This window comes from Polistes dominula, unplaced genomic scaffold (assembly GCF_049000335.1).
Source record: "Polistes dominula isolate Pdom_NZ unplaced genomic scaffold, Pdom_raw_medaka contig_26, whole genome shotgun sequence".
NCBI classification, from domain to species: Eukaryota; Metazoa; Arthropoda; class Insecta; order Hymenoptera; family Vespidae; genus Polistes; species Polistes dominula.
This window is the reverse complement of record NW_028300939.1, coordinates 2264724-2291968: the sequence shown is the minus strand read 5'-3', so window position 1 is coordinate 2291968 and position 27245 is coordinate 2264724. Positions and strand designations below refer to the sequence as shown.

The 27245-nt window shown below is 29.8% G+C and overlaps 3 protein-coding genes across 3 annotated transcripts in view; 2 read left to right on the top strand and 1 right to left on the bottom strand.

Annotated features, from left to right (window-relative positions):
• LOC107071215 (roundabout homolog 2) overlaps window positions 1-11280 on the top strand; it is a 258473-nt gene extending 247193 nt beyond the window's left edge. Inside the window, exons 5-11 of the mRNA XM_015330007.2 lie at window positions 213-479; window positions 1097-1377; window positions 1495-2007; window positions 2152-2382; window positions 2487-2825; window positions 2912-4697; window positions 5905-11280. Of these exons, the coding sequence (XP_015185493.1) occupies window positions 213-479; window positions 1097-1377; window positions 1495-2007; window positions 2152-2382; window positions 2487-2825; window positions 2912-4697; window positions 5905-6083 (3596 nt within the window). The 3' untranslated portion in view covers window positions 6084-11280. The remainder of the gene's footprint in view (window positions 1-212; window positions 480-1096; window positions 1378-1494; window positions 2008-2151; window positions 2383-2486; window positions 2826-2911; window positions 4698-5904) is intronic.
• A 7445-nt stretch (window positions 11281-18725) lies between these two features.
• LOC107071214 (uncharacterized) lies at window positions 18726-23340 on the bottom strand. Its single transcript, XM_015330006.2, has 5 exons — window positions 23010-23340; window positions 22527-22670; window positions 21674-21780; window positions 21164-21278; window positions 18726-21100 (listed from the first exon to the last, which is right to left on the bottom strand). The coding sequence occupies exons 1-5, from the start codon at window positions 23038-23040 to the stop codon at window positions 21018-21020; spliced, it is 480 nt and encodes a 159-aa protein (XP_015185492.1). The 5' UTR covers window positions 23041-23340; the 3' UTR covers window positions 18726-21017.
• A 288-nt stretch (window positions 23341-23628) lies between these two features.
• Window positions 23629-26631, top strand: PolI (DNA polymerase iota). Its single transcript, XM_015330020.2, has 2 exons — window positions 23629-24103; window positions 24306-26631. Exon 2 carries the CDS (start codon window positions 24396-24398, stop codon window positions 26145-26147), a length of 1752 nt encoding a protein of 583 aa, XP_015185506.2. The 5' UTR covers window positions 23629-24103; window positions 24306-24395; the 3' UTR covers window positions 26148-26631.
• The last annotated feature ends 614 nt before the right edge of the window (window positions 26632-27245 follow it).

Below are 27245 nucleotides of genomic sequence, written 5' to 3'. Positions count from 1 at the left end.
TAATGGATAAAAGATACAATGCAATTCATAAATCAAAATTACAAAGTCAATTGTATCAATTGTATCAAACCCTTTTCAATGTTCAATGAAAAAGTCAATTGAAATCTGTATAAGTTCATAAATTTCAAACTTATGGGACACTCTGTAGTTCTATCTGATACTTGGGACAATTCTTGAAAGAAAAATAAACTCAAACAATTGGTTCTTTTTAGTAAAACCATATTTCACTGCCATGCCAAGTAACCAAACAATTTTGACGGATCAAACCGCTGAATTTGCTTGTCGGGTTGGTGGGGATCCACCACCCGAAATTTTATGGCGTCGCAATGACGGAAAAATGCCGATTGGTCGAGGACACATAACAGATGACAAAAGTTTACGAATTGAAAGGGTAACACCCGAGGATCAGGGAACTTATATTTGTGACGCTGAAAACGACGTCGGTGCTATTTCAGCGAGTGCAGTTCTTACCATTCATTGTGAGTATAAATAGAAATAATCGATTGGTTGAAAGAGAGAGAGGGGGATTTTGACTCATTGTCTCGGAAATAGTTCGTACAACGTCAACAACGAGGACCAGTTCGTTCATTCGCATAATCTAGTCAGATATTTCATTTTAAATCTTTTACGAACGAGTCATTAGCTACATGGAGATACTAAAAATAAATGGACACGTTTGCTGAGACGTTAGAAACCGGTATATTATGTATACTACTCCTAGACCAAGCTATTGTCAATTTACAACTTCTTTCCATAATGCATTCGCAACAACCGGTTGAAGAATACGAAGGTTTCACGTTTACTTAAATGTCATTTAGATAACGTTACCTTTTTTTCTCAAACAAGATAAATCCCTTGTCTCCTGTCGTTATAGATTTTTTTTTTTTTTTTATTTTCATCGCCACGCGAATTCTTCGGGAAATTTCCGTCAGGCCACAGGCCTTACTTTGTATTAATAAAATAGTTGAGTGTCAGTCATAAATGACTGACGTGGCTCAAGCGGGAAATCTAGTGTTAGTCACCGATGGCTGACGTTGTCAACAAACCAACAAATTACTTGAACATTGAAATTAATTGGAATAATTTTTGTTAACAGCGAGACCAGTATTCATCAATTTTCCAAAAGATGAAGCTGTTAGTACTGGATCGGATGTATCGTTTTCATGTTCCGCTCGTGGTTCTCCGAAACCTTCGACATTTTGGACCCGCGAGGGCTCTCAGGAGTTAATGTTTCCGGGAAACACTTATCAGGAACGATATACGGTCACTCAAGACGGAAGTTTGCGCATTAAAGGTGTGATAAGGAAAGATGAGGGCCATTATGTGTGTAGCGTCATCAGCCAAGCTGGTGCAAGTACGGCGACTGTGTTCCTTCAGGTAAGCCCTCGACACCTGAGGTAACAATTATCTAAAGGTGCACACTCTAAAAGTATCATAAAAGAACTTTAAGTTAAACTTAACTCGTTATCTCTTATTTTCCTGTTAAAAAACAAGGTTATGTCTGCTGAGGATATACCACCTCCGATAATTGAGTTGGGTCCTGCTAATCAGACACTTCCTGTCAAAAGTGTTGCTACGTTACCCTGCCGTGCAGTTGGTACTCCAACCCCAAAAGTACACTGGCACAAAGACGGTGTTCTCATTCAATTAGGAAATCGTATCACGATGGCTAACAATGGAACGTTGTTTATCGATGATCTTCAAATGAGTGACTCTGGATTATATACTTGCATTGCAAGCTCAGAATCTGGAAATACATCTTGGTCTGCCACATTGACGGTTAGCACTACGACGACCTTTCACAGAACTCCGGAAATATCGGCTTTGCCACAGAGCCCGAGCAAACCTAGAATCATAAACGCTACTAGCAACTCGGTTACTTTGACTTGGAGTCCTGGCAATGAGGGTCAAAGTAAAATCATTGGTTATAACATTGAATACTTCAGCAGCAATCTGAATACTGGTTGGGTTGTTGCAGCTACCGGTGTCACTGACGATACGTACACCGTAAGTATCATAATTTCATTTGATTAATAAGTGAATTTAAATCAACATTATTTTATTAGAGTATTTTCATGGTATCATAAATATTAAGTAATAATAATAATAATAAATGATGACGATGATAAAGATGAACATTTCCTGTTACAGGTAATGGATTTAAAGCCTGACACCAACTACGTGTTCCTAGTGCGTGCCGAAAATAGTCACGGCTTGTCGCTTCCTGGACCGTTGTCCGATGTCGCTCACACAAGTAGCCTTGATCAACGGACGGTACCGCAGATAGAATTGATTCGCGCGAGGGATCGGCTTAACAGCGAGATACTGCACTTGAAGGAAGTTCAACCGTTGAGCAGTACCAGCGTTAAAATTATGTGGGACGTAAGTTCGAGATCAAAAGCGGTTACTTGGGACAGTGACAAACGCAAATCCCCCTTCGTCCGGTTGAAAGCGATCCTTGAACGCGCTTCCTCTTTGTGTTTTAGATACTTGGCGCAGCTGATTTAGTTGAGGGTCTTTATATACGGTATCGTGAACTCACCGAGAAACCAGAATATCGTATGGTGACTGTACTCAATGCCGGTGCAACTAGTTACGTTCTAACCAATTTACAGAAGTACACGCGTTACGAGTTCTTCCTTGTGCCATTCTACAAAACTATAGAAGGGAGACCTAGCAATGTGAAATTGGCTACAACTTTGGAGGATGTACCGTCTAGTGCACCGGAAAACGTCCACGTTGGTATGATCAATATAACTTCAGCGTTTGTAAGATGGTCACCACCACCAAAGAATGCACAAAATGGACAATTGATAGGATACAAAGTGAGATTTCATTTTCATTTTTATTTTACATTTAATACGATCAACATTTTTTAATTGTTACAATTTATATATGAATTATTTTACAGATACAAATAAAGAGCAACAGCAGTAATAAAGTTTTAGGTCAAATGTCATTAAATGCTTCAACAACATCTGTCGTGATCAATAGTCTCTCATCGGGTGGACTTTACACGGCACGTGTAGCTGGTTTAACACGTGTTGGATTAGGACCTTTCTCAAATCCGACTCTACTAAATATGGATCCAGGTCAATTAACGCAACTTCCACCTCGAACAGATCCAAGTCACGGTAGCGTTTCCATCGTTCGAGAAACTTGGTTCCTAATATTGGTAATTACGATGGTCTTCGCTCTCGTTGCTTTTTTCTTGGGTGCTCTTTACGTGAGACGCAGACAAGCGATGAGCAAGCAATTAGGTCATTTAAATGTTCCGGTGAGTACGGCAAATGACATATGTCAGCTGAATAAGGACACTTTATGGTTGGAACGTGGCTGGAGACCGTCAAACACTCTTCAGGGTCCCACCGATAAGGAATGCGAAACTAAGCTGTTAAATAATCAGCAGATGCTTGCTCCAGGGATTGTTAGCATGACTGGCTCGGAATATGCTGAAGTCAACTTGACTACGTTTTATAATTCGAGAAAACAATTGCAAGCACCACCCGAACCATACGCTACCACAACGTTATGCGTTGGTAATCGAAGTCCAGATTCGATGGAAACCAGTGGACAGAAATCAAATTCCAGTGATTCTTGCATGAAACCTGACTACTCTAGTTTGGATTCAAATCAGGAACACAACAAATCAACTATGTCACCCAGCAGCGATAACACTAGCAGCGTATACACCGATGAGAACGCTGATATACAAAGAAGACCGCAATACAGGATACCCTTATCAAACGATCCCCAAAGTGCTGTAAGCACAAGCGGGACAGCAATGCCCAACTGGTGTGACATGTTACCACCTCCTCCTGAACACCCACCTCCTTCGGGTACGTTGTTGTCTGGAAGAATCCAACAACAACAACAACCACAACAACAACCGCAACAACAACAGCAGCAACAGCATCATCAACAAGTCTCGTTCAGTCCTCACTTAGGTAAGAGGAACATTCAAAATGATTTAGACGGTTCTGGATCGTGCAATTCGCAAAGCCCACCTACACCACCTATCAGAGCAGGAGGGAACAGTTTCAGTTCCTCACCAACACCATGGACTGGGCAAGCTCCGCACGACATTGTCGCTCACGCGAACATGCAACAAAGTGGAAGATACACTACACTGCCACCGCAAACTAATCCACCACCAGTACCCTGTTTCCCTCAAGGCTTCAATCATTACGACTATAAAACTCAAGAGAACGAGTACGAAAGTGGTTCCGTGATTTACGGTCATCACAATGGTGTACCTGACAACTATAGAAATCACGACAACGCTTTTAGCCGTATAAATCATCCTAATCCTCACATAGAACATTCGGTCGCCATGAGTGACGATATTTACAGACGAAACGATGCGATATTCCGCGGTGAAGATCTCTATCAACAAGAAAACGACGAATGGGATAGAAAATCTTGCGATTCCAACACCCACTCGGACATGTGTTACTCTTGTTCCGAATCAAGCTGTCTTTACGCCGATACGATTGAATATAACAATCAATTTGCACAATCCGGATGTGCTCACAATAGAAGCGAATCGAGAAGTAGGGACAATAAGAGTCCACGTAGAAGAAACAACAGAGCTTCGTCTCCTGCTTACAGCAGTGACAGTAATTACTCTTGTATTCCACAAAGACAATGTGGAAGCATCGGCTCGCAGGACAGATCGAGGCATAATCGTTGCAAAGGTAATTCATTCAAATTCATTTCAATTAAAATTCATTCAATATTGTTATTCTTTTTCTTAAGACTTCATCTTTAACTGAACAACCTAAATAATAGGTTATTTTGTTAGTTCTAGGTGCAATTATTTTTTTTTTAGCGAGGTTAGGTTGCTAGCCTTGTCCTCGAACCTTCATCTTTATTTGGGGACTTGGAACAATTCTTTAATATTATTATTATCATTTCTTGTTTAGGATTTCATCCTATTATCTTTAACTAAACAACCTAACTAAGTTATTTTGTTAATTCTGGGTGCAATGAATTTTTTTAGCAAAATTAGGTTGTTAGCCTCATCATCGAACCTTTATCTGGAGGTTAAGAAATATTATAAAAAATAATATCTTTTTTATTTTGATAACTCGAGTTTAACAAATTTGAAATGATTTTTATTCTTCTTCTAAGACGTCATGTTCTGACTCTTTATTTATACGGAAATACGAAAGATGAGACAATGGGGTCATTCAGGAAGTCGAGTATTCAGTGAACGCCACATGTAATTGGTAATAATTGGTAATTGGTAGTTTAATTGGTAATTGGTGTAATTTTACTTCAAGATTCGACCAATCGAAGTCGGTTGGTTAATGGCAATCGCCAAATGCAGAGTAATACCGAACGTCCTGAATACAAAATTAAGTTTATACTGTCTGAAGCTTTTTATAGACCAAATGTTAACTATTCTGCTGATTAGATATAGAAATAAAAAATATTATCAAAAATTAGAATAAATCAGAAAATAATCATCAATATGAGCCACTTATTTAGAAAATGACCTAACTCCATTTATGTTCGAATCGAGATATTAAAGAATTTGTTTGTGTTTCAATGCAATTCAAAATATACAGCTGTTCAATTTACAGTTTCTATTACAATAGTGCCAATTATTAAGTGAATAATATGCATTTTACGTGCTTTAATGACGTGCGGCCATTAAAGTGTTAATTTTCGTTCTACAGTTTAGAATACCACAATACACCCATTGGGGCTACTTACCCGATAGTTTTCGCATGCCACCAACGTGGAGCCACCGGACACGTCACAGTGTTAATATATTAGTGAGAAACTGGAGTTAGGCCACTTCTAAAATAAACAGCTCATATAATCAAATGCAAGATTGAACTTTTTAATTGTAGAATAAAATTAACCCCAATTATTTGATTATTATTATTGTTACAGATAAAGTGCCTAGCTTCTCTAGAACAGGTAGTTATCCCCAGCACAGTTCTTCAGCATCCAATACGATGAGTAGCTCTGGAAGTCAAAGATACAACAAACTCAACAGCCTCTTAGCGAGTGCAAATAATCCAACGGGAGTTTCAGAACCTAATCGTCCTAGCGAACATCGCGACAGCTAAGTATGAACAAGAAATAAAGAAAAACAAAAATAGAATCTATGAAAACCTGCCTTGACCAATGATGAGGTTTATGGTCAAAGGATCTGATTTGTCTGACACGTATTCAAAGTGTGAAGACTCACGAACGAACAAACGAACGAACGAACGAACGAATGAAACAACAAATAAACGAACACGAACGTTTCGTTTAACTTAAAGAAACAAAACAAAAAGAAAAAATATGAGAAACGATCAACTAACTGGAATGGAAAGCAATTGAACAAAATCAACTTGTGATGTACCATTATCGCGTTGGTTATCATCGGGGAAAAAAGGGCTATTCAAATGAAAATTACTTGTACAAAGTCCAAGAATTGATGGCTTTATTTCTCGTCGAAAGTGAGAAACAGAAGAATGGTCAACGACAAGACGGGGATCGATGACGATAATGCATTTATATTAAGTATCCTAATTCGTTTGTCGTGTATTTTAAGGCATTTCATTAGAAAAACACACATCTTTCCTAATCCCAATTGATGAAGATAACCGTGAAGACTGTGTGTGTGTGTGTGTGTGGCTCTGTGTGTATCTGTGTGTGGAAGAAAAAAAATGAAGAAGAAGAAGAAGAAGAAAAAGAAGAAGAAGAAGTAGAAGAAGTAGAATAAAAATAAAAGACAATGGAGTGGGGGAGCGGAAGGGGAGGGGGATGAGGGAGGAGGAGGAGGGGGTTGTGGAACATGGCCAACTTTTCGAGCAATATATAAAATAGTCAAAAGTTTTTTCCTCGATACGGGCGGGCGAGTTATTTGTGCTGAAAGAAGACTGGGAAAACGTGAGAGTAATCGATAATCGGTTTGCTCGAGTTCGATGGATTGTATTAGTCCAAGTAAACGTAATGTTGAACGACTCATTTGAGTTTTCGAGGTAGAATTCTGGAAACGTTGTGTACCTACTCTTGAAAATACTTTGAAAAACTTTTGAAGATGATATCTTTGGATACGCCAATCTTTATCACGTTACACACTCTTTAATAAAAGCGTTTTAAAAGTAACATCGTTTAAAGTTTTTCAAAAAAAAAATGAGTGATTTAATTTAAGTGATTTCATTTTAAGGTTATAATACACAAAATGGCCGAACTCGAGCTTACGCGAAATTATGATATAATACATTGATATTACGTTATCCCTGATCGAACCTAAACTTGTAGTAGGTTTATCATTAATATTATTATTATTATTATTATTATTATTATTATTGGGTTGGCAATTAAATTATTGCTGATTTTAAGAAGCCATCTATTGATAAAATCCGCAATTACTTAGTTTCTAACCTAATATTATTAGGGGGACCGAAAAGTAATCAAAATTCTGCTTTGCTGACGAAAAACATTTATTTATTTAAAATAATATTAAATGTTAATCAATGAAAAATTTGTTTATCATTTTTTTTTAACACTTTTTAGATTACGCAAATGAAAAATAATTGAATTTATTTTTTTAAATAGGTTCATCGATTTTTCATTGACACAAACTGAATGTGAATGAAATTCATCGTCAAAATTTTCATTACTTTTTTGTACCCCTAATATTATCTTCATTATTATTAATATTATTATTATTATTATTATCATATTTTATTATTTTTTTATTATTATTATTATTAATATATTATTATTAAAAAAAAAACCATACACACAAAAGGGTTACACGTAGGAGAAAATGTTCCAAGCGCGTCTTACGTTCTCATACGAAAAGTTTATTTTGATTTTTATTTTTTTTTTATTTTTTTTTTTTTTTTTTTTTAATAAATAAATTAATAAAAGTAAGACGTGGCATTTATTTCTCGAGAGCTTGTACATTTCTTGCCACGACAAAATATAACAAATACAATAATTATTTTGGATATGATGTTCCTAAAATCATAAGAAGATTAAAATTAAAGAAAAAAAAATATGAAAAGAAAATGAGAAGAAGAATTTGAATAATTTTGAAATCTTATTTAACACTAGATTTATACAGGCATTGTCTGTATACTTTTTTTTTTAATGAAATCTGTGAATTTTTAAAGGGGTATGTTAAAATGCAATTTTTCTTTGAAATTATTTATTAAAAAATTTATAAATTTTCATTGACTGTTGTCTTCAATACATATTTTTTCGCGCTATGGTGACGATGTTATTAATTAATTAATAATTAATTGATTATAATTCTTCCAAAAAAAAAAAATAAATAAATAAACAAAAAGAATACTCGCACGCACCACGCACATGCCACGCATACGCATATTACATTTAAAAAATAAAAAAATAAATAAAAAATACATATACACAGGGCCAACTCAGAGCTTTTTAGGCACAATATGCACCAACCAATAATACCTTCTTCTGATAAAAATAACATAAACAAAAAAGAAAATAATAATCAACAAATTAACAAATGAGAAAGCGTTTTGCTGGTACGTGCAATAATTCCACCCCTCCAATTGCAAAAAAAAAAGCTTTGTTTTATTTTTAAACAATTTTTTTCTCAATTTTTATATTTTCATATTTTGTAATTTATCATACTATATATATATATATATATATATATATATATATATATATATATATATATATATATACAAGTAGAATGATATTTGTTTCTAATAAAAATAAATATAATAATAATAATAATAATATAAATAAAAAAAAGTTATAATCAGACAATTGGTTAAAATCCAAACTACGATTTAAAGGGGTTGCTTCATCATATCCTCTCTTTGAGTTAGCTCTGCATATACATACACACACATGTACATACACACTTAAACCCCCTATTTATGTAAACATGAAAAAAAACGGACTGTGTGTGTGTGTGTGTGTTTGTTTAGCACCCAAATGAAGAGAAAGTAACTATAATTGTTTATTAGAATAATTTTTAATGCACGTAAACGAAAATTTAAACGGACGAATTACTTGACTTATTTGACTGACCCTAAATAACACTGTATAATATATACAGTATATATATATTACGTAGGTTGAAACTTAAATAGTGGCAACTATTTATTCACAACCGATACAAAAGAGTTACATGTTTGCATCTGTTACTATCCTTTAAAGTACTCACCAACGTTGTGTAGAACCCGTTGCTAGCAATTTGGAAGACGTAGTTTACCGTTGACAGAGCCTGTTGTTCTGTTAATGGTGCGAATGGAGCGGCCTACTGCCTGTCGAATCTCTGGAACAGTTCTGAAACGAATACTACGATGGGTACCGCATAAATTGACGGAAATGCAGAAATAGATGCGTTACGACGCTACTCAGATGCACTTGGAGTGCTATGAGCACGAATGAGAGGCTTTCTTACGCCGTATCGTAATACTGAATGAGACATGGCAGTAGACCCCGCTCCATTCGCATCATCAACAGAAAAGGCTCTGCTAAAAAAGTAAGAGGTGCAAACGTGCACGGCATGGCTCAGTCGGTAGAGCGCTTGACTCCCACTCGGAGTTCGCGGGTTCGAGTCCCCGCACTTTCCGACATCGAACGAGGGGACATGCCTGCTCGTCGTCTTTGTGGCTTTGGGCTCGCGGGCGTCAGAAATGATGTCCTTGGGACCACCGCCAACATTTGACGTGGTGGGCCTCTCGGGGGAGACCGGACTGCTTTGCTTACGCACGCTGGACGGGGCTGCCCGTGGGACCACAATGGATAAGGGGTGCTCCCCGTAAGGAGCCCGGGCGTAATGGTCCAAGGACTGAGCGAGTGCTCGGGAATAACAAACCACACGAAAAAAACAGGTGCAAACATATAACTCCTTTTGTATAGGTTGTGAATAAATAATTGCCACTATTTCAGTTTTCCAACTTACGTGTATATATATATAATACTGTATATAATATAGAAAATATATATATATATAGGTATAATTAGTATAAAAAAAAAAATAATAAAATAACGTAACGAAAATGTTAAGATGTAAGTATTATCATATCAAACTTTTGTATACACTGTAAAAAGTTCTTTAAAAAGAAGGAAAGAAAAGAAAGAAAAAACACACACAAAAAGGAAAAAACAAAAAGGATTTTTAGTCATTAGTTTATAATTTAAACTGACACAATATTAATTTATAATATCTGTATACTTCTGTAGTTGTTTAAGGGATACCAGGGATTTTGAAATTAATTAATCAATTATATAAATATATATAAATACATAAATAATAACGCTATGAAACTTGCATTGAAAAAAAAAAACAACTGAATATTTCTGAAATAAAATTGATGAAATGAAAAGATGGTGGCAGAACACAAATATCAGTTGAATGGGGAAAAACGTACGAATAAATTGGTCCTGTAAAAGTAACGAAAATAATGCGACGAACAATAAAATCGTTGGATGTGTACCTGTGTTTAAAAAAAAAAAAAAATTGAAAAACAAAACAAAACAAATGAAAATGAAAAAGAAAAGAGATGAAAGAAAAAAAGTCATTTGCATTTTGCGTACCTCGCATTTCATGAGAGTTGGATGAAGATACACTACTACTTCCCTTTTCAAAGTTTTTCAATTAACCCAACTGATTCGCTATCGCAATAATAAATAAAATGAGTGGAAATGTATTTTTCTTTTTCTGTGCGTAGATTAAAAGAAAAAGAAAAAGAAAAACAAACATCTGGGCATATCCTGTTTTATATGAAACTTCATTTCGCAAAAACGAACATTGAATTTTAAGGGATGCTGGGGCAGAGTTGGGGGTAGGGAGGCAGAGGGGGTTGAAAGATGGTTGATACGAGATTAACCCATTAACTGCCAAATTATTTTTCGTTAAAGAAATATTTGTATTATTTAAAAAGTCTTAAATGGGGATTGTGAGTAGTTGCACGAAAACAAAAAAACAAACCAATAAGAGACTAGTACTTATTTCTTGTATTATTATCTATAAATTTCCTAAAATTTCTATTATTATGCCATTTTTCCATTAAATTCACATAAAACCGAGTGGTGTAGATAAAATTCCAAAATTCCCAAATGGGGTTTGTGGCAGCTAATGGGTTAATGTATACGTGGATTATTTTTCTTTTTTATTTCGTTTTTTTTTATTTTATTTTTTTCAAAGTAACACAATAAAACTTCATCTTGTCATGTTTTTCGTAAATCCTTCCATTTTACAATCATCATTATCGTCATCATGTATATTTTAAACCGGAAATTCAAATGAAATCTGAAAGAATGTTTATGTGTGTGTGTGTGTGTGTTTTTAGATAAGAATCGAGTCATAAATAACTTCCGGTTTTTTTTATGAAACTAAGAATGGCAATTCTGCGACTGATAAGTGCACGATATCTTTTCATGGAGTTTTGTGTTTTTTTTTATTTGCACTCTTTGCATCCGTTGGACGTATCCATTGGATTTTGTTTCCAATATTACCTTTAAAAGGTTTCGGTCAAAGTCGGAAAGACGTCCTTGCACTAGGTTCGTCTTTTTAAGCTCGTATCTACACAACGGAAATTTGACAAACCAATTTTCTTGACTGTCCTATCAGTTATCAAGTCCTGCACCGTATTCGTTGCATATTTTTACAGCTGCCACTTTAGTGCCATTGGCCTTGTTTCAATTCTTAAAGCATTGCATGTCGAATATGCACAAGTTGACAGAAGACTAAACTGAATCCTCATTTATACAGTGATATCAAAAATGTGTTTGTTTCGATGACTTATAATAGGTAAATATGACAAATAGTTTCTACAGAAGTTACTTATGACTCGACTTAAATAAAATAAAATAAAATAAAATCAACTAGGATTTAATATGCGATCTTCGTATAGGAAGACTGGACACACTTTGATATTAGAATAATACGAAACGTTATGAATAAATGAAATATGCCAGAAGAATAAAAAAAAAAAAAAAAAAAGAAACAAGCTACTTGTATGAAACTTTACCTCTTAAAAACGAAAAACTAATTTAAGAAGACAAATCTGGGAAGAAGAAGGGAAGAGGGGAGGAGGGGTGGGGGAGAAGAATGAGAACGAATGAGAACACAAAATAATAGAACGAAAATTGTGTGTATTGTATTCGTGCGATTTAAAAATAGTAAAAAATAAGAAAAATAAAATAAAAACAAAAAAATGACGGAGAAAAGAAAAATGGTGAAAAATTTATTCAAATAAAAGAAATTCGCGTTAACGTGTCGAATTGAAGAATTGATTAATATATATATATATATATATATATCTGAAGAGTCTAGGGAAATAAAAAATAAAATAAAAAAAACTCGGTAGTAATTAACGATATGATTAAATATAAACGTAAACGTTAGTTTAGTTAAGTAAGAGCGGGGTTTATCGAATTTCGTTTGATCCATAATCGAAATGGGGGTGAGGGTGGAGAGGGGGAAGGAAGAAATATAAGAATAAAAAATAAAATTCAAATAAATGATTAAAAATTCTTTAAAATTGTACGACACACCTAAATGTGATTTTTCTTCTTCTATTTTTTTTTTATGTTTTTTTTTATGTTTTTTTTTTAATGTTTTTCCTTCCCCCACTCATCTCTTTGATGAATCTGACGAAAATTCGGGCTTCGAATGAAAATAAAAGAAAAAGAAAAATAATAATAAACCTGTCTGTGTGTGTGTATATATATATATGTATTAGTAAAAAACAAAAAAAAAAGGTTCGCGAGATTTAAAAACCACGTTCGTAACACACATGGAAATTCGCGAAAATTGTTTCATTTTGTGTATGGTGTTTGTCTCGTGAGACGATTTTTTTTTTTCTTTTTTTTTTTTTTTTTTTTGAATTAAAAGGTAAATGAAAACAATGAAATTTTACATTTGACGATCGTAGTTCGCCGGTTCGAACCATGAATCCTAAAATCCTTTTAAAAAAAAAAGTCGTCTTCAAAGGGATCATTAACCCTTTAAGTGCTTTATTTATTTAATATAATTTAATTTAATTAATATAAACGTTACATTATTTTACATTAATATTAACAAACACATATATGTGTTGATAAACACAACTCTGATCATTTTTATTAAACGCATATATGCGTTCATAGCACTCTAAGGGTTAAGAAAAAAAACCTTTTATAAATAATAACACGAAAAAATAAATTTTGTGATTGATTTGTAAAAAAAAAAAACAAAAAAATTTTCGCGGGTTAACTTGTGCCACGTGCGTGACACGTGGGATCCCCTCCTCGGTTGACGATTCATTAAAAATTCATTAAAAAAAAAAAAAAGTCCATCCAAAGATGAAACAAAAAAATTTACGAAGAAGAAAGAAAAAAAAGGGGGGAAAAATAAAAATAAAAAAATAAAAACACGATTTTCCACGTTCTTTAAAAATAAAAAATAAAAAAATAAAAAATACGAATAAAAGTCAAATACGGCACACAGTAAAATATGTATGTATATATATATACAATGAAAATTATGTATATTATTACAGGTAAACACGCGCTTATATATATATATATATACTTTTTTTTTTTTTTAATTTCTCTTCCCCAGTGTTTCCTGAAAAACTTGCTTTACGAGATGAAACAAGGAAAGAATAACAATAATTATAATAATTATAATAATAATAATAATAATAATAATAATAATAATAATAATAAAAATATTATAATAATAGTAATAGTAATAATAATAAAAAAAAAAATGATGGGATTATTTTCGAATGATATTTTATCGGAAGGGACGACTGACTTGATATTATTTTTAATTAATTATAACTATTATATAATAATAATAATTTAAAATTTATTATATTATTTTATAATAATTAATATTTTAATTTACGAGATATTAAACAAAATCATGTGCAAAAAAAAAAGAAAACATTTTATATTGCAAGGATAGATTTTTTTTTCATTTTCATTTTCATTTTCATTTAATTTTATTTTAATTTTCTTATTATAAATTTATATATATATATATATATATATATATATATATATATATATATATATATATATAATAAATTATTATTTAATTAATAATAATTTTAATATTTAATATTTAATATTTAATAATAATATTATTATTATTATTAATATTATTATTATTATTATTTTGTAATATCCAAGCTATATTTTTTCATTTTAATTTTTATTTTATCTTATTGAAATTTAAATATTGCAAAAAAAAATTTTAATATTGTAAAAATAATCCTTGGAAAAAAAAACATATTTTATATTGCGAGGATACATTATTTCATTTTTAATTTGATTTTATTTTAATTTTATTCCTAATATTATTATTATTATTATTATTATTTTGTAATATCTGAGTTACATTTTTTCATTTTAATTTTGATTTTATCTTATTTAAATTTAAATATTGCAAAAATAAATTTAAATATTATAAAAAGAATACTTGAAAAAAGAAAAACACATACTTTTATATTGCGAGGATAAATTTTTTAATTTTTAATTTTTAATTTGATTTTATTTTAATCTTCTTCTTCTTATTCTTAATATTATTATTATTATTATTATAATTATTAGTATTATTATTATTATTATTATTATTTTGTAATATGCAAGTGATACAGTATAATTATTCTTAAAGTTATTTTATCGACAACAAAATTCCGGTAAATTTTTTTATTGAAATTTTTCATCCAAACGACGTTGCATTCTTTTCTCTTCCCCTTTTTATCTTTTTTTTTCTTTTTTTGTTTTTTTTTTTTACATGATTATAATATCTTATACGAAACGTTCGTTAGATCAACACGAACACACTGACTGAAAGAACGAGAAAGAGAGAAAAAGAGAGAGAGAGAGAGAGAGAGAGAGAGAAAAGATAAGCGTAGAAAAAATTCGATAAAATCAAGAATTCCGAAAGTAATTAAACGCGATATCGTGATGAGAAAGAAAATGGTTGGAAAAGAAGATGAAGAGAAACAAAAAAACAAAAAAACAAAAAAAAGACAAGAGAGAGAGAGAGCACGGTTATTATTTTTACGACCCCTTCAAACACCTACCCTCAACCCCCAATCTCACCCCCGTCCCCCCATAACGGCGAAGGATCTCGTAATTTCATTTTTAATGAAATTAAAATGTAATAGGGAAAATAGTTTAACGGGATATGTTCTAGAGAAAGAGAGACAGAGAGAATAAACAAAAAGAAAAAGAAGAAATAAATAAAAAAACAAAAAAAACCTGAAAAAAAAAAAGATTAAACTTTCACGCGTAATTATTTGTAATAGCTTTTAAAACAAATTAATAATAATAATAATAATAATAATAAAACATGTATAATGTAGTAATGTGTGTATAAAAAAAAGAAAAATGGAGAACACTCGATTATACAGTTGCACACAACAACAAACAATTCTTTTTCTTATTCCATGTGCATTTTTATCAATCATTCATCTCTTTCTGATTCATTGTCTCTAATCTTTCACCTTTCTCTTTCTCTTTTTCTCTTTCTATACTTTCCATCATTAAATTTAAACACAACTTTCTTATTAACAGAAATAAACGACACAAAAATGATTAATAAATCAAGAAAGTAAAATAATAATAAAAACAATAAAACAAAACGGTTCATTTACAAGTCAACAAACACAAAATTAACACTTTGACTGGCCACAGTTTCTTCTGAGATGCCACAATGGGTCATTGATGACCACCACAGCGTATGTGGGTCATTGATGACCACTAGGACGTATGAACCTTTTACAATTGTAAAAGAAACTAAATGGAAAATTGAAAATTAATGTATTTGAGACGCCATTGTGGGTCATTGATGATCAGCAGAGTGTATAAATCTTTTACAATTGTAAAAAAAACTAAATGACAATTGAAAATTAGTGTATTTAAATATGAACAATATACAGAAGATACTTTGAAATAAAAAGTAGCCTGTTAAACAATTACAATTTTGTATTAACACGTTCTGTGCCAGGCCTTTTTCACTTGACTTGTCATTCAGGTATTCAGCCATTTAATTTTGTTTGAATAAAATCAATTATTACATGTAATTATTAATTATTGTTAATGTAACAATTTAGACAAACTTATGTGCATTGTTTTATACAGCATTTTGTACAATGCATCAATATTTTAATAGGAATATTCACTTACAGAATTCAATTTGTTATAAACATATATTTACAAGCCATTTAATTTTGCTTGAACAAAATCAACCATTACATGTAATTATTAATTACTGTAAATGTAAAAATTTAAACAAACTTATGTGCATTGTTTTATACAACATTTTGTACAATGCATCAATATTTTAATAGGAATATTCACTTACAGAATTTAATTTGTTATAAACATATATTTACAGGCCATTCTTCTTATTGAAGCCATATTGTTTGAACTAAATTAACCATTACATATAATTATTAATTACTGTAAACCTAACAATTTAAACAAATTTATGTGCATTGTTTTATACTGCATTTTGTACAATGCATCAATATTTTAATAGGAATATTCATTTACAGAATTTAATTTGTTATAAACATATATTTACAGGCCAGTCTTATTATTGAAGCCATATTGTTTGAACTAAATTAACCATTACATATAATTATTAATTACTGTAAACCTAACAATTTAAACAAACTTATGTGCATTGTTTTATACAGCAGTTTGTACAATGCATCAATATTTTAATAGGAATATTAACTTACAGAATTTAATTTGTTATAAACATTCATTTTCAGTGCATTCAATAAATATGTTTAATGGTAAGTGTACCATTGGTGGTACACGTGGCATGGAACGTGTTAACATCAATTTATGATTATTTTCTCAACTATATTCATTTAAATAATAAAAATAATACTGTGACATCCTGTAAAAAACATGATTTCAGTCAAAGTGTTCAACACCACTTTCTTATTAACAGAAATAAACCAAACAAAAGTTAATAAATAAAGTAAAATAATAACAATAATAATAATAATAAACAACAAAACAAATCAGTTCATTTACAGCAAGTAACAAAATTAAATAAACAATCTTTAAAAAAAAATTAGAATAAATAAATAATCGTAAAAAAAAAAAAAAAGTAGAAAATAAATGGTCACATTTTATAAATGAATTGACTGAAACTAATTACACTGCTATAAAACAAATTGATCTTATTAATAAATCAATTTTGTAATAGAAAAGAAAGAAAAAAAAGAATTATCTTCTGTATAAATAACAGAAATATGATATATATATATATATATAAAATCTATGTTTAAAAAAAGAAAACCAAAAAAAAAAAAAAACAAAAAATATTAGAAACGTCCAAACAAAAGAAGCTTCTTCGTCGCCGTTGTGTGCAAAGTTGTTCTTCACGTTCGTAACCTTTGTTGATCTTGAAACCTAAAAAATGGTCATCCTCGCATAATACTTTTTTATTTCATCTCATTTCTTTACTCTTCTTACACTTACATTTTGTTCCCCTCTCATCATTCATGTCATTTTTTTTTTTTGTTTGTTAATTATTTGATTAATTATCTTCAAGACATCGTCCCTCATTACACGAATGGACCGAACGAAATTCATGTAATCGACGTTTAAACACGTTTAACGTCACACGAATTCTAATGGGAATTCTCGTCAGGCCACATGTGTTACTTTGTATTGAAATGACTGTACTTGTGTCAGTCATCAATGACTGACACGGCTTAAACGTAAAGTTTATTGTCAGTCATCGATGACTGACGTGGCGTTCAACGTGTTAAAGTTCATAGAACTTTTGTAACTACGACAAAATGGATAAGATAAATACATTAAAATTGTAGAACTGTAGTAAAAGAATAAAAGAAGAAGAAGAAGGTGAAGAAATAATGAAAAAAAAAATAAAAATAAAAATAAAAGTAATTCATATCATTAATATCGTAGAAAGAAACGAAATGGGAAGGTCTACGTTCGTTGAATTTTTCGAAACTGCCATAATTTAATAAGCTATTCATAATTAATTAATTAATTAATTATTATTATTATTATTATTACGTTCAATTATAAATTAAGTTTAGCGATTAAACGACGAATCTGTAAATAAATGCTAATATGTAGGATCCTCATTGTAGTGCATACTTTTTAAAAAAATAAAATAAAGAAATGAAAGAATAAAAATAAAAATAAAAAATAAAATGAGACTAATATAATTAAAAAAAAAAATTAATTATAAAATAAAATGAAAGATAAAAATATTACACGGCTAATTATATCAATCGTGTTATCGTTGCCGTTATCATCGTCATCGTCATCGTCATCGTCATCGTCGTCGTTCATCGTCGTCGTACGATCAAATTATTCTAACAGAATAAAATAAAATAAAAACAAAAACAAAACCACCATGGAAATTCAATTCTTGCGAATGAATTTGAACGTACTTATGCGCATATGTAATTGTATTTAAGTATATACATATATATATATATATATATATATATTTATACTGTAGCAAAATTTTGTTATAAACAATTTTTTGTCAATTGATTATTAGCTTTTCAATTTCTTTTTTTCTTCCGCTTTTAAACGATACTAATAATAATAACAAAAATCTGTCAGAGATTTAATTAGACATTAGTCCAGGGGTTGGCAACCTTTTGAATCGGAAGAGCTTAGAATTACAATTTACAAAATTTCAGTTTTTCAAGAGCCACAAAATTTAAAAATAGTACTCGCATAAATGAAATTAGTTTTTTGATTAAAAAAAAAAAAAAACTAATCTATTTATCTATCAGTGCCTAATCCTCGTTAATCGATTCAAAACGATTTTAAACTTTTTCTTAACTAAAGAGCCGCAGTTTCACATCTAAAGAGTCGCATGTGGCTCGCGAGCCGCAGTTTCACATCCAAAGAGCCGCATGTGACTCGCGAGCCGCAGTTTCACATCCAATGAGCCGCACGTGGCTCGCGAGCCGCAGGTTGCCGATCCCTGCATTAGTCTAACGATGAAAACAGAAGAAAGAATGGAAGAGGAAATAAAAAAAAACTAAATTAACCAGTTAAAGTGTGACGATCTGTGCACAAAGTGCGTTCCGTTGTGTGTATCGCGATAATCAAGCGATGACGAATATAGTCGTCAAACACGCTTAACTGGTTAATACAATTTTGATCATTCTATTTTATACATTATGATGCGTATAATTACATACATATATATATATATATATATATATATGTATGTGTTTCAATTCGTCGCCATTTACAAATCAAGACGTTTTCTTACATAAATCCATGTGTAATGGATTTATATATTACAATTTACATATTTGAATCTTTTTATTTCATTTTATTTGATATATTATAATTTTTGTATTTTGTAAATAACATCATCTAAGACAAAAAAACTATATCTAAAATCGTAACAACAATTGTATTTATTAGAAAATCACCGGATATTCGTTAATTTTACGAAAGAGACTGACAACAAAATAAACAAACAAAACAAAAAAATCTTATATCGTGTAATTTCGATATAGAATGAAAAAGAAAGAAAAAGAAGACAAATACATATATATATATGATATAAAATAAAAAGAAAAAAGCAAACAAATCGATGCTTTACGTATGATGACACGATTGTATAAAGAGATTTCTGAAAAACAATCGTTTAACTCTTTGCGACAAAGGAATTTGAAATAATAAAATAGCCCTATGTTGCATAAAAAAAAATTTGTTCTTACGTTTTAAATGAAATAACATTGATATATTTTTTATTAATAAAGAGATATCATTTAATCAACAAAAATATTAATTATAAATTTAATAAACAATTGCTTTGCATAAATAAGATAAAAATAGAAACTCTCATGAGCACTTGTAGAAATTGCAATAATATTTCGAGATGGGACTAAAAAATGTTCCCAACGTGCATTAAGATGTATCAAAAAAATCCCCCCCCACCCACCCCACCCCACCCCCACCGTGTCCCAAAGAGTTAAGTGACATCATTTAAAACATCAAAATGATATACGTATATCGTTTTATAACAAACATTACCGATGATGATACGAAATAAAGAATAAAATATAATTCTCATTAGTTTTCATTATATTTTGAAATTACATTTGCATTTGTAATGTATCACAATGAAACAAAAAAAAAAACAAAAAACATGATTGATTCCTAAGATTCTAATTTATAAGTAAAAACAATTATCGAGAAAGAAGAAGAATAATAATAATATTCTTGTATATTGTAATGAATTTGCACGAATACGATATGGTTTGAGTAACGCACAAATAATACACAGTGTGATAACCGTTATTATTTAAATGACAACAAGAATAACAAACTAATGACAATATGTCAATATGACATATTTGATTGACATAAGCACAATCATCGGAATTATTATTATTATTATTATTATTATTATTATCAACGTTATCTTCTCAGAGTCTATTTACTCGAGTGGAATGTAATATATTAATTATATCTTATATAGTTGCATTATATATTATCGTAATACAATCCTAAAAAAAACTGCCATCGTTTTTTTTTTCTTTTTTTTTTTTTTTTAACAAATTTCTTAGATAAAAGTTTAAGTAATTAATAATGTAATTAATAAATTTAACCCTTGTACTTAAACAAAAAAAAAAATACGTAGTAACAGAGTTGATATAAAAAGAAACTTAAATTATATTTCATTTTTTTGTCTTTTTTTTTTTTAGAGCTTATTTTCAACATAAAATTGTTTATATTATATATATATAATACAAATGTATACAAATGATTTTATTTTACATTAGAATATTGATATCCATATATATATTTATAACAAGTAAATACTATATACTTACATTTAATTTGTCATATTTTGCAAATAATTACTTGTTAAATATTTTTAAAATTGTGACCAAATTTTTTCAATAATTCTTTATTTAAAATAGAAAACGAAAAAAAAAAAAAAAAAAGAAGAAGAAGAAGAAGAATTCAAAATGTTTGCATAATAGATCAAATTAATGGAGGTTTGTCCATTGGCACACATTATCGTATAATCAACCACATCCACCCTTTCCACAACAACTACGCTTGGGTGGCCTATAGCCTCGAGAACTGTCTCCCATTAATGGATTATACTCTGTAAAGATGTATATAAGGAATTTGCACATAGGCATAGTAAATATATGAAATAACAAAATACCTGATTTGAATGATTTTGATTTGGGTCCCTTTGATGTTGATGCTTCATCTTTACTTCCATGACCCAAAATATTACCATCTTGACAATTACCAGCTTCTTTTTCCTTTTTCTTCAACTAATAAAACAATAAACAAATAAAATCAATCATTTTCTTGATAAATATTCCTTCGGTAGTTAAGTATTAACGCCATCGCAGCATAAAATTTCGCTAATGCGCCAATAAAGAGCAATCTTGTTGTTCGCATACAACAACCTTGTTGTTTGCACACAGCAACTGTCAGGGTTGCGTCAGGGTTTCGTCAGGGTTATGGCGACAGCATCAGGTGAAAGAAAATAGAGACTGTTTTGAATTTTCAAAGTGTTTCGATTTTAAATCAAGTTTTTTATCCTATAATTTGTCGCAACAATTTATGGTGTAGATTGGCGCATTAGCAAAATTTTTGTTGCGATGGCGTTAATACGTAAGTACCAATATCCCTTCTATGTTGAAAATTTAATACTCGTACATACTTCTTCCATTTGTTTCTTTACTATTAAAGTTTGTTTCGTATAATCTTCCTGCATTTTTTGTCTAGCAGCTTCAATCTTTAACGCTGTCTGCAGTGCAATGTCAGGATCTACAAAAAAAGATCAGTATAATTAATTAATATATTACATATCTTTTTTTTCATTCGTATAAATTATTCATATCGAGTCTATTTATTTATATTTGTATCTCTATCAACATTCATTTTAATTGTCAAATACTTGACTAATAAATGTTTGTACAATAAATACCTTAATTTGTTATATTAAAAGCAGATAATTTAAGAAATGTTTTGGTTTGTTTTGAAACAAATATTCAAACATTTATAACATACAATGCATTAAGTCTTTGATATTGAACAACATTATATGAAATGCATTAAGTGTTCAATATTGAAACACATTGCATGAAATGCTTGTTTTCAAATCAAATATGCAAGAAAAGATTTAAGAAAAGTTTTCGTTTGTTTTGAAGCAAAATATTCAAACATTTATAACATACAATGTATTAAATCTTTGATATTGAACTGCATTATATGAAATGCATTATGTGAATGCATTAATTATGTTCAATATTGAAACACATTGTATGAAATGCTTGTTTTTAAATGAAATATGTAAAAAAAGGTTTCAATTAGAATCAAGAACTCATTTGTCACATTGATTACCAGGTTCACATCTGTGATACAATTCCTTGAATGAACACCAACCAGTGTACCACAAATATGTACCACTCTTAAATATGAAAAGTTAATTAATTAATTACTTTATTACAATATAAAATTGAAATGTTAATTGATTTAGCTTATATATTACATTTGTCAAAATATAACCTTACTTTTGTGATATTTTGCTGCATATTCTTCCTCATCTTTCTTAATTTTCCATTTGATATATTTATCTTTGATATATGGATAAGTATACCATAAAACAATGGATGAAGCAACAATATACCATCCAACAGAAGCCACGTACACCCACGCTGAAAGATAAATGTAATTTAATTAAAATAAAGAAGATTATTCACACACTTTTCAAACATTTACTAATAACAAATATAATATTGTTTAACATGAGCATGTATAATATTCAAATTAATGGAAATGACAAATGATAAATATATATTCAAAATGATGATGATGATGATGATTATTATGATTTTATTAAAATTTAATTAAAATATATAAATATACGTATCCATAATGGAAAGACCGCGAATTAAAGGACTGCGCTCAGAGATGGGAACAATGACAGGATTTGGTATTTGTGGCAATGAACTTCCGAATTCATAATGTTAATTAATAATAATAATAATACGTACCCATTGTAAAATAATAATCTAATTGTAACATTCTTCGTTTTTTATTTTAATAATAATTTGAATTATTTTCGTACATCAAACTTTCACAACAAAACACATTTGTATGACACGTAAGTATATAAACTGTCTTTTTAACAACACCCAAAAGATTAACTATTCCGATAATCAATTGCAAATTTATATACGTTGTATTTATTACAAAATTAATTTAGAATTTAACCTAAACACAATATATAATTGATTGAAATTAGAATATAATTGTTATTTAATGATACATTTTTTAAAACTTGATTATTATTGCGTACAATTATAAAGTAATTAATAAATATTACAATACTGAACACATCTAGTACATTTCTTTATGATACAGATGGCGCATCAATCGAACGCACAGGAATGGATCTATAAAATTACTAAAGGTATTATACTTTATATTCTCATTTGTCCAATATATTTATTGAAATTATATAATAGAATATAATTTTAAATTATATTATAAATAAAATATAATATTTATAATTAGAAATAAAAAATTGAATTAAATTTTGACAAATTTGTAACCACGTGTTGGCATATAGTGTCCCCTAGGGAAGTTACCAGAAATATGCCCTTTGTTAATACACACTTACCATTAGTACATTAAAATAAGTGAAGAATTGCATTGAGAATTTCTAAATGAAATATTTTGATTTGTTAACACTACCTTTCATATTTTGTTAAATAAGTCGGTTAAAAGAATGATATGTTAATACGGAAGATAAACTTTGAAGATATATATACTATTATTTATAATATATACGCGCAAGCGCGCTATTCAGAATAAAGAGACGTATATGAATATATACGTTGAAATATTTCTGCCATAACCTAATTTTGCATATACGCACTAGGTCATGTATACAAACAAAATGTTTAATGTTAGTGTTTACTTTAAAATGTTAACATAAAATTCATTGAAAAGTATATTACGTATTTACGATTGATAAATAACCTATTGAAAAATATGTGCAACTAAAATACGAGAGCTGAGTGATATCTGTGCGAAAGAAAATTTCTAGCATATTGTATAATTGTTTGAATCTATATTATAAAAGGTAAGGAAATATTTTCTTTATTTAATATTATTATAACCTAAAATAATCATACTTTTAGTTAATAGATTTGTATAACATGCATGTATACAATTATTTTATTGATATGGTGAATAATGGATACCCTAACCAAAAAATGATTAATTATTATAAGAACAATTTTACACATATTATGATATTAATATTTATTCTTTATGTATTATAGATAATTAATATTTATAATGGAAATGCAACATATGAGAAATTGAGTAGTAATATTAATAATAATCATCACATCATAAGATTCAAGATATACATGCAATATTTTCTATCAATGGATACCTCTTACGAATATGATATTATACGTCATCCAAGATGTATAATTCACTTGGATGTCGATTGTTTTTATGCACAAGTTGAAATGTTACGACATCCAGAATATGATGGCAAACCATTCGGTGTACAACAAAAAAACATGGTTGTAACAAGTAATTATATTGCACGTAGTTATGGTATCAGAAAATGTATGCCAGTGCAAGACGCCTTACGTTTATGTCCAGAATTGGCTTTGGTTAATGGTGAAGATTTAACAGCATATCGTCAGGTTTCAGCTAAAATAATGGAAATATTACATGAATTTACTCCATTAGTTGAGAGGTTAGGTTTGGACGATAATTTTCTGGATGTAACATCGATCGTAGAAAAATATATTTCATCCAACGATGAGTCTAATGAAAATTTTGGCGATACGATTGAAGAAGATGATTCATCAAATATAATTGGCAATGTTTTTGAATTAACTGATGAAGAATGCCCATGTGGCTGCCATTTACGATTAACGATAGCAACCAAAATTGCATCTAAAATAAGAGATCGTGTTTGGAAGGAATTAAAAATAACAACAAGCGCTGGAATAGCGCATAACAAATTATTAGCAAAATTGGCAGGATCTTTGTATAAACCTAATCAACAAACATTAATATTTCCCTGTAGTGCGTCAAAGTTATTATCCACTTTAGATTCAGTATCTAAAATACCTGGGGTGGGATTGAAAACTAAAGAATTGTTAATATCAAAAAATATCAGAACAGTTGATGATTTGCGCAAAATACCATTAGACGAATTAGAATTAAAGATTGGCAAAGATCTGGCTAGAAAATTGAAAGATAATGCAGAAGGTATTGATGAAACTGCTGTAAAACCATCTGCAAAAAAACAATCTATAGGTATAGAAGATGGCTTTAAAAGTGTATCATTAGTGGGTGAAGTGGAACAACGACTCAGTGCATTATTACGAAGATTAACAGAATTAGCTACTGAAGATGGTAGAATTCCAATTGCAATGAGAATAACAGTAAGAAAGCACGATTTCAATAAACCGAAAAGAGAGACCAGACAGTGTGCTTTACCAAAACATTTGTTACCTTCATCTAAATCTGGTGTTTATGACCATGCTAAAATGTTAACCCTAGCTATGAAACTGTTTCATCGTGCAGTTGATATTTCTAAACCATTTCACTTGACTCTTCTAGGAGTTGCTTTTACTAAATTCGAAGAAAGATCTTATGGTCGTAGTAGTATTACATCCTTCTTAAGAAAACAAGTAGCCGTTCAATCTATTTTGGATATTAGTTCAGAGGAAGGTATTTGCGATATTAGTTTGGGGTCACCAATGAGTATAAATCAGGATAGCAATGATGGCTCTGAGCATTCCGTATCTGCAACAAGTTTGTCAAATTCATCATTATCCGGCATTAATGGATCTCCAATATCAAAATTGACTATTAGTAGCAATCAATGTACAGAAGACGATCTTTTGAGTGAGGTAGAACCACAATTAAAAAAAACAAAATTAGAAGTATGGTTAAATGGTCGTAGAGAAACTCCGAGCAATGAAATGGCAGGTTTAAGGCTTGAATCTACGCCAATGCAAATATCACCAAAAACGGATACCACGAATCGTAAGACCTTACCTGCTGAATTACAAAGAGAAGTCAATCGATCATGGCCCACAACTAGCAAACCAAAACCAAACAATATACTTAAATTTTTTATAGCTAATAAGTGACCGAATTATGTGGCCTATTATATATTAAGGCCATCTTTTACATATATTTTTATGATTTTTATATTAGACGGCAGCATCTTGAGACCAATTGAAAAAAACACATTGGTCTCATTTAAAATAAACTGTGTTAAATTATAAACCTAAATACTCTAGAATTGAATGTTCTAAATCAATATATTGCATAAACATAACACTAATGTAATGTGTTGCCTTATTTGTACAAATTAAGACTGTTGCATACACTATTGTAAAAAAAAGAAAGAAAAAAAATCAATTCAATCACACATACAAACACACACACACACCAACACACACATCTTTAAAAATAACATAAATAATATGATAAAGTAATTCGCGTTTCAAATTTTTTGATGAATCTAAGCATTTATTAATTAACATATTAAAATAAGTACAATAAATAATTATATATTTAACGTTACTTTTGGATATAAAAAAACAAAAAAAAACCAAAAAAAAAACAAAACATTATTAATAATGGTATATGTATTCTTTCAGAGAACAGTTTCATATAAATGAAGAGAAAAAAAAAACATAATAATTAAAAGAAGAAAAAAATATATATATATATTAATCGTTAAGAAGGTGCTGACATTTCACTTTGTACTTTATTATATGTAATGGATAAATAATTATATGTTTTAAAATTATAAGGAAAAATCAAATTTATATTTTTAGTACTGTTAATGCTATATTGTAATATATTACAAATATTACAAAAAAAAAATGAAAAAACCATTATTATGTGCACATGTTGTTGTTCTCCGTACCATCATTCAAAATATTTAATAATAATTAACATTCGTTTTTAAATATTTAAATATATAAGTATCTCTAACACATTACTAATTTTATTGAAATAAATTTATCGTTACAATATATATATATATATTATAAATTATAATTCAACCGGTATATATATATATATACTTTCAAAAATTTTCAAACAATTATTTGATGTAATTGGATACATTTTTAATTGTTATATGAATTATAAACCAAAAAAAAAAAATAATATATATATATATATATATATATATATATATATATATATAAATAAAAGAAAAGACAATTGGCTTT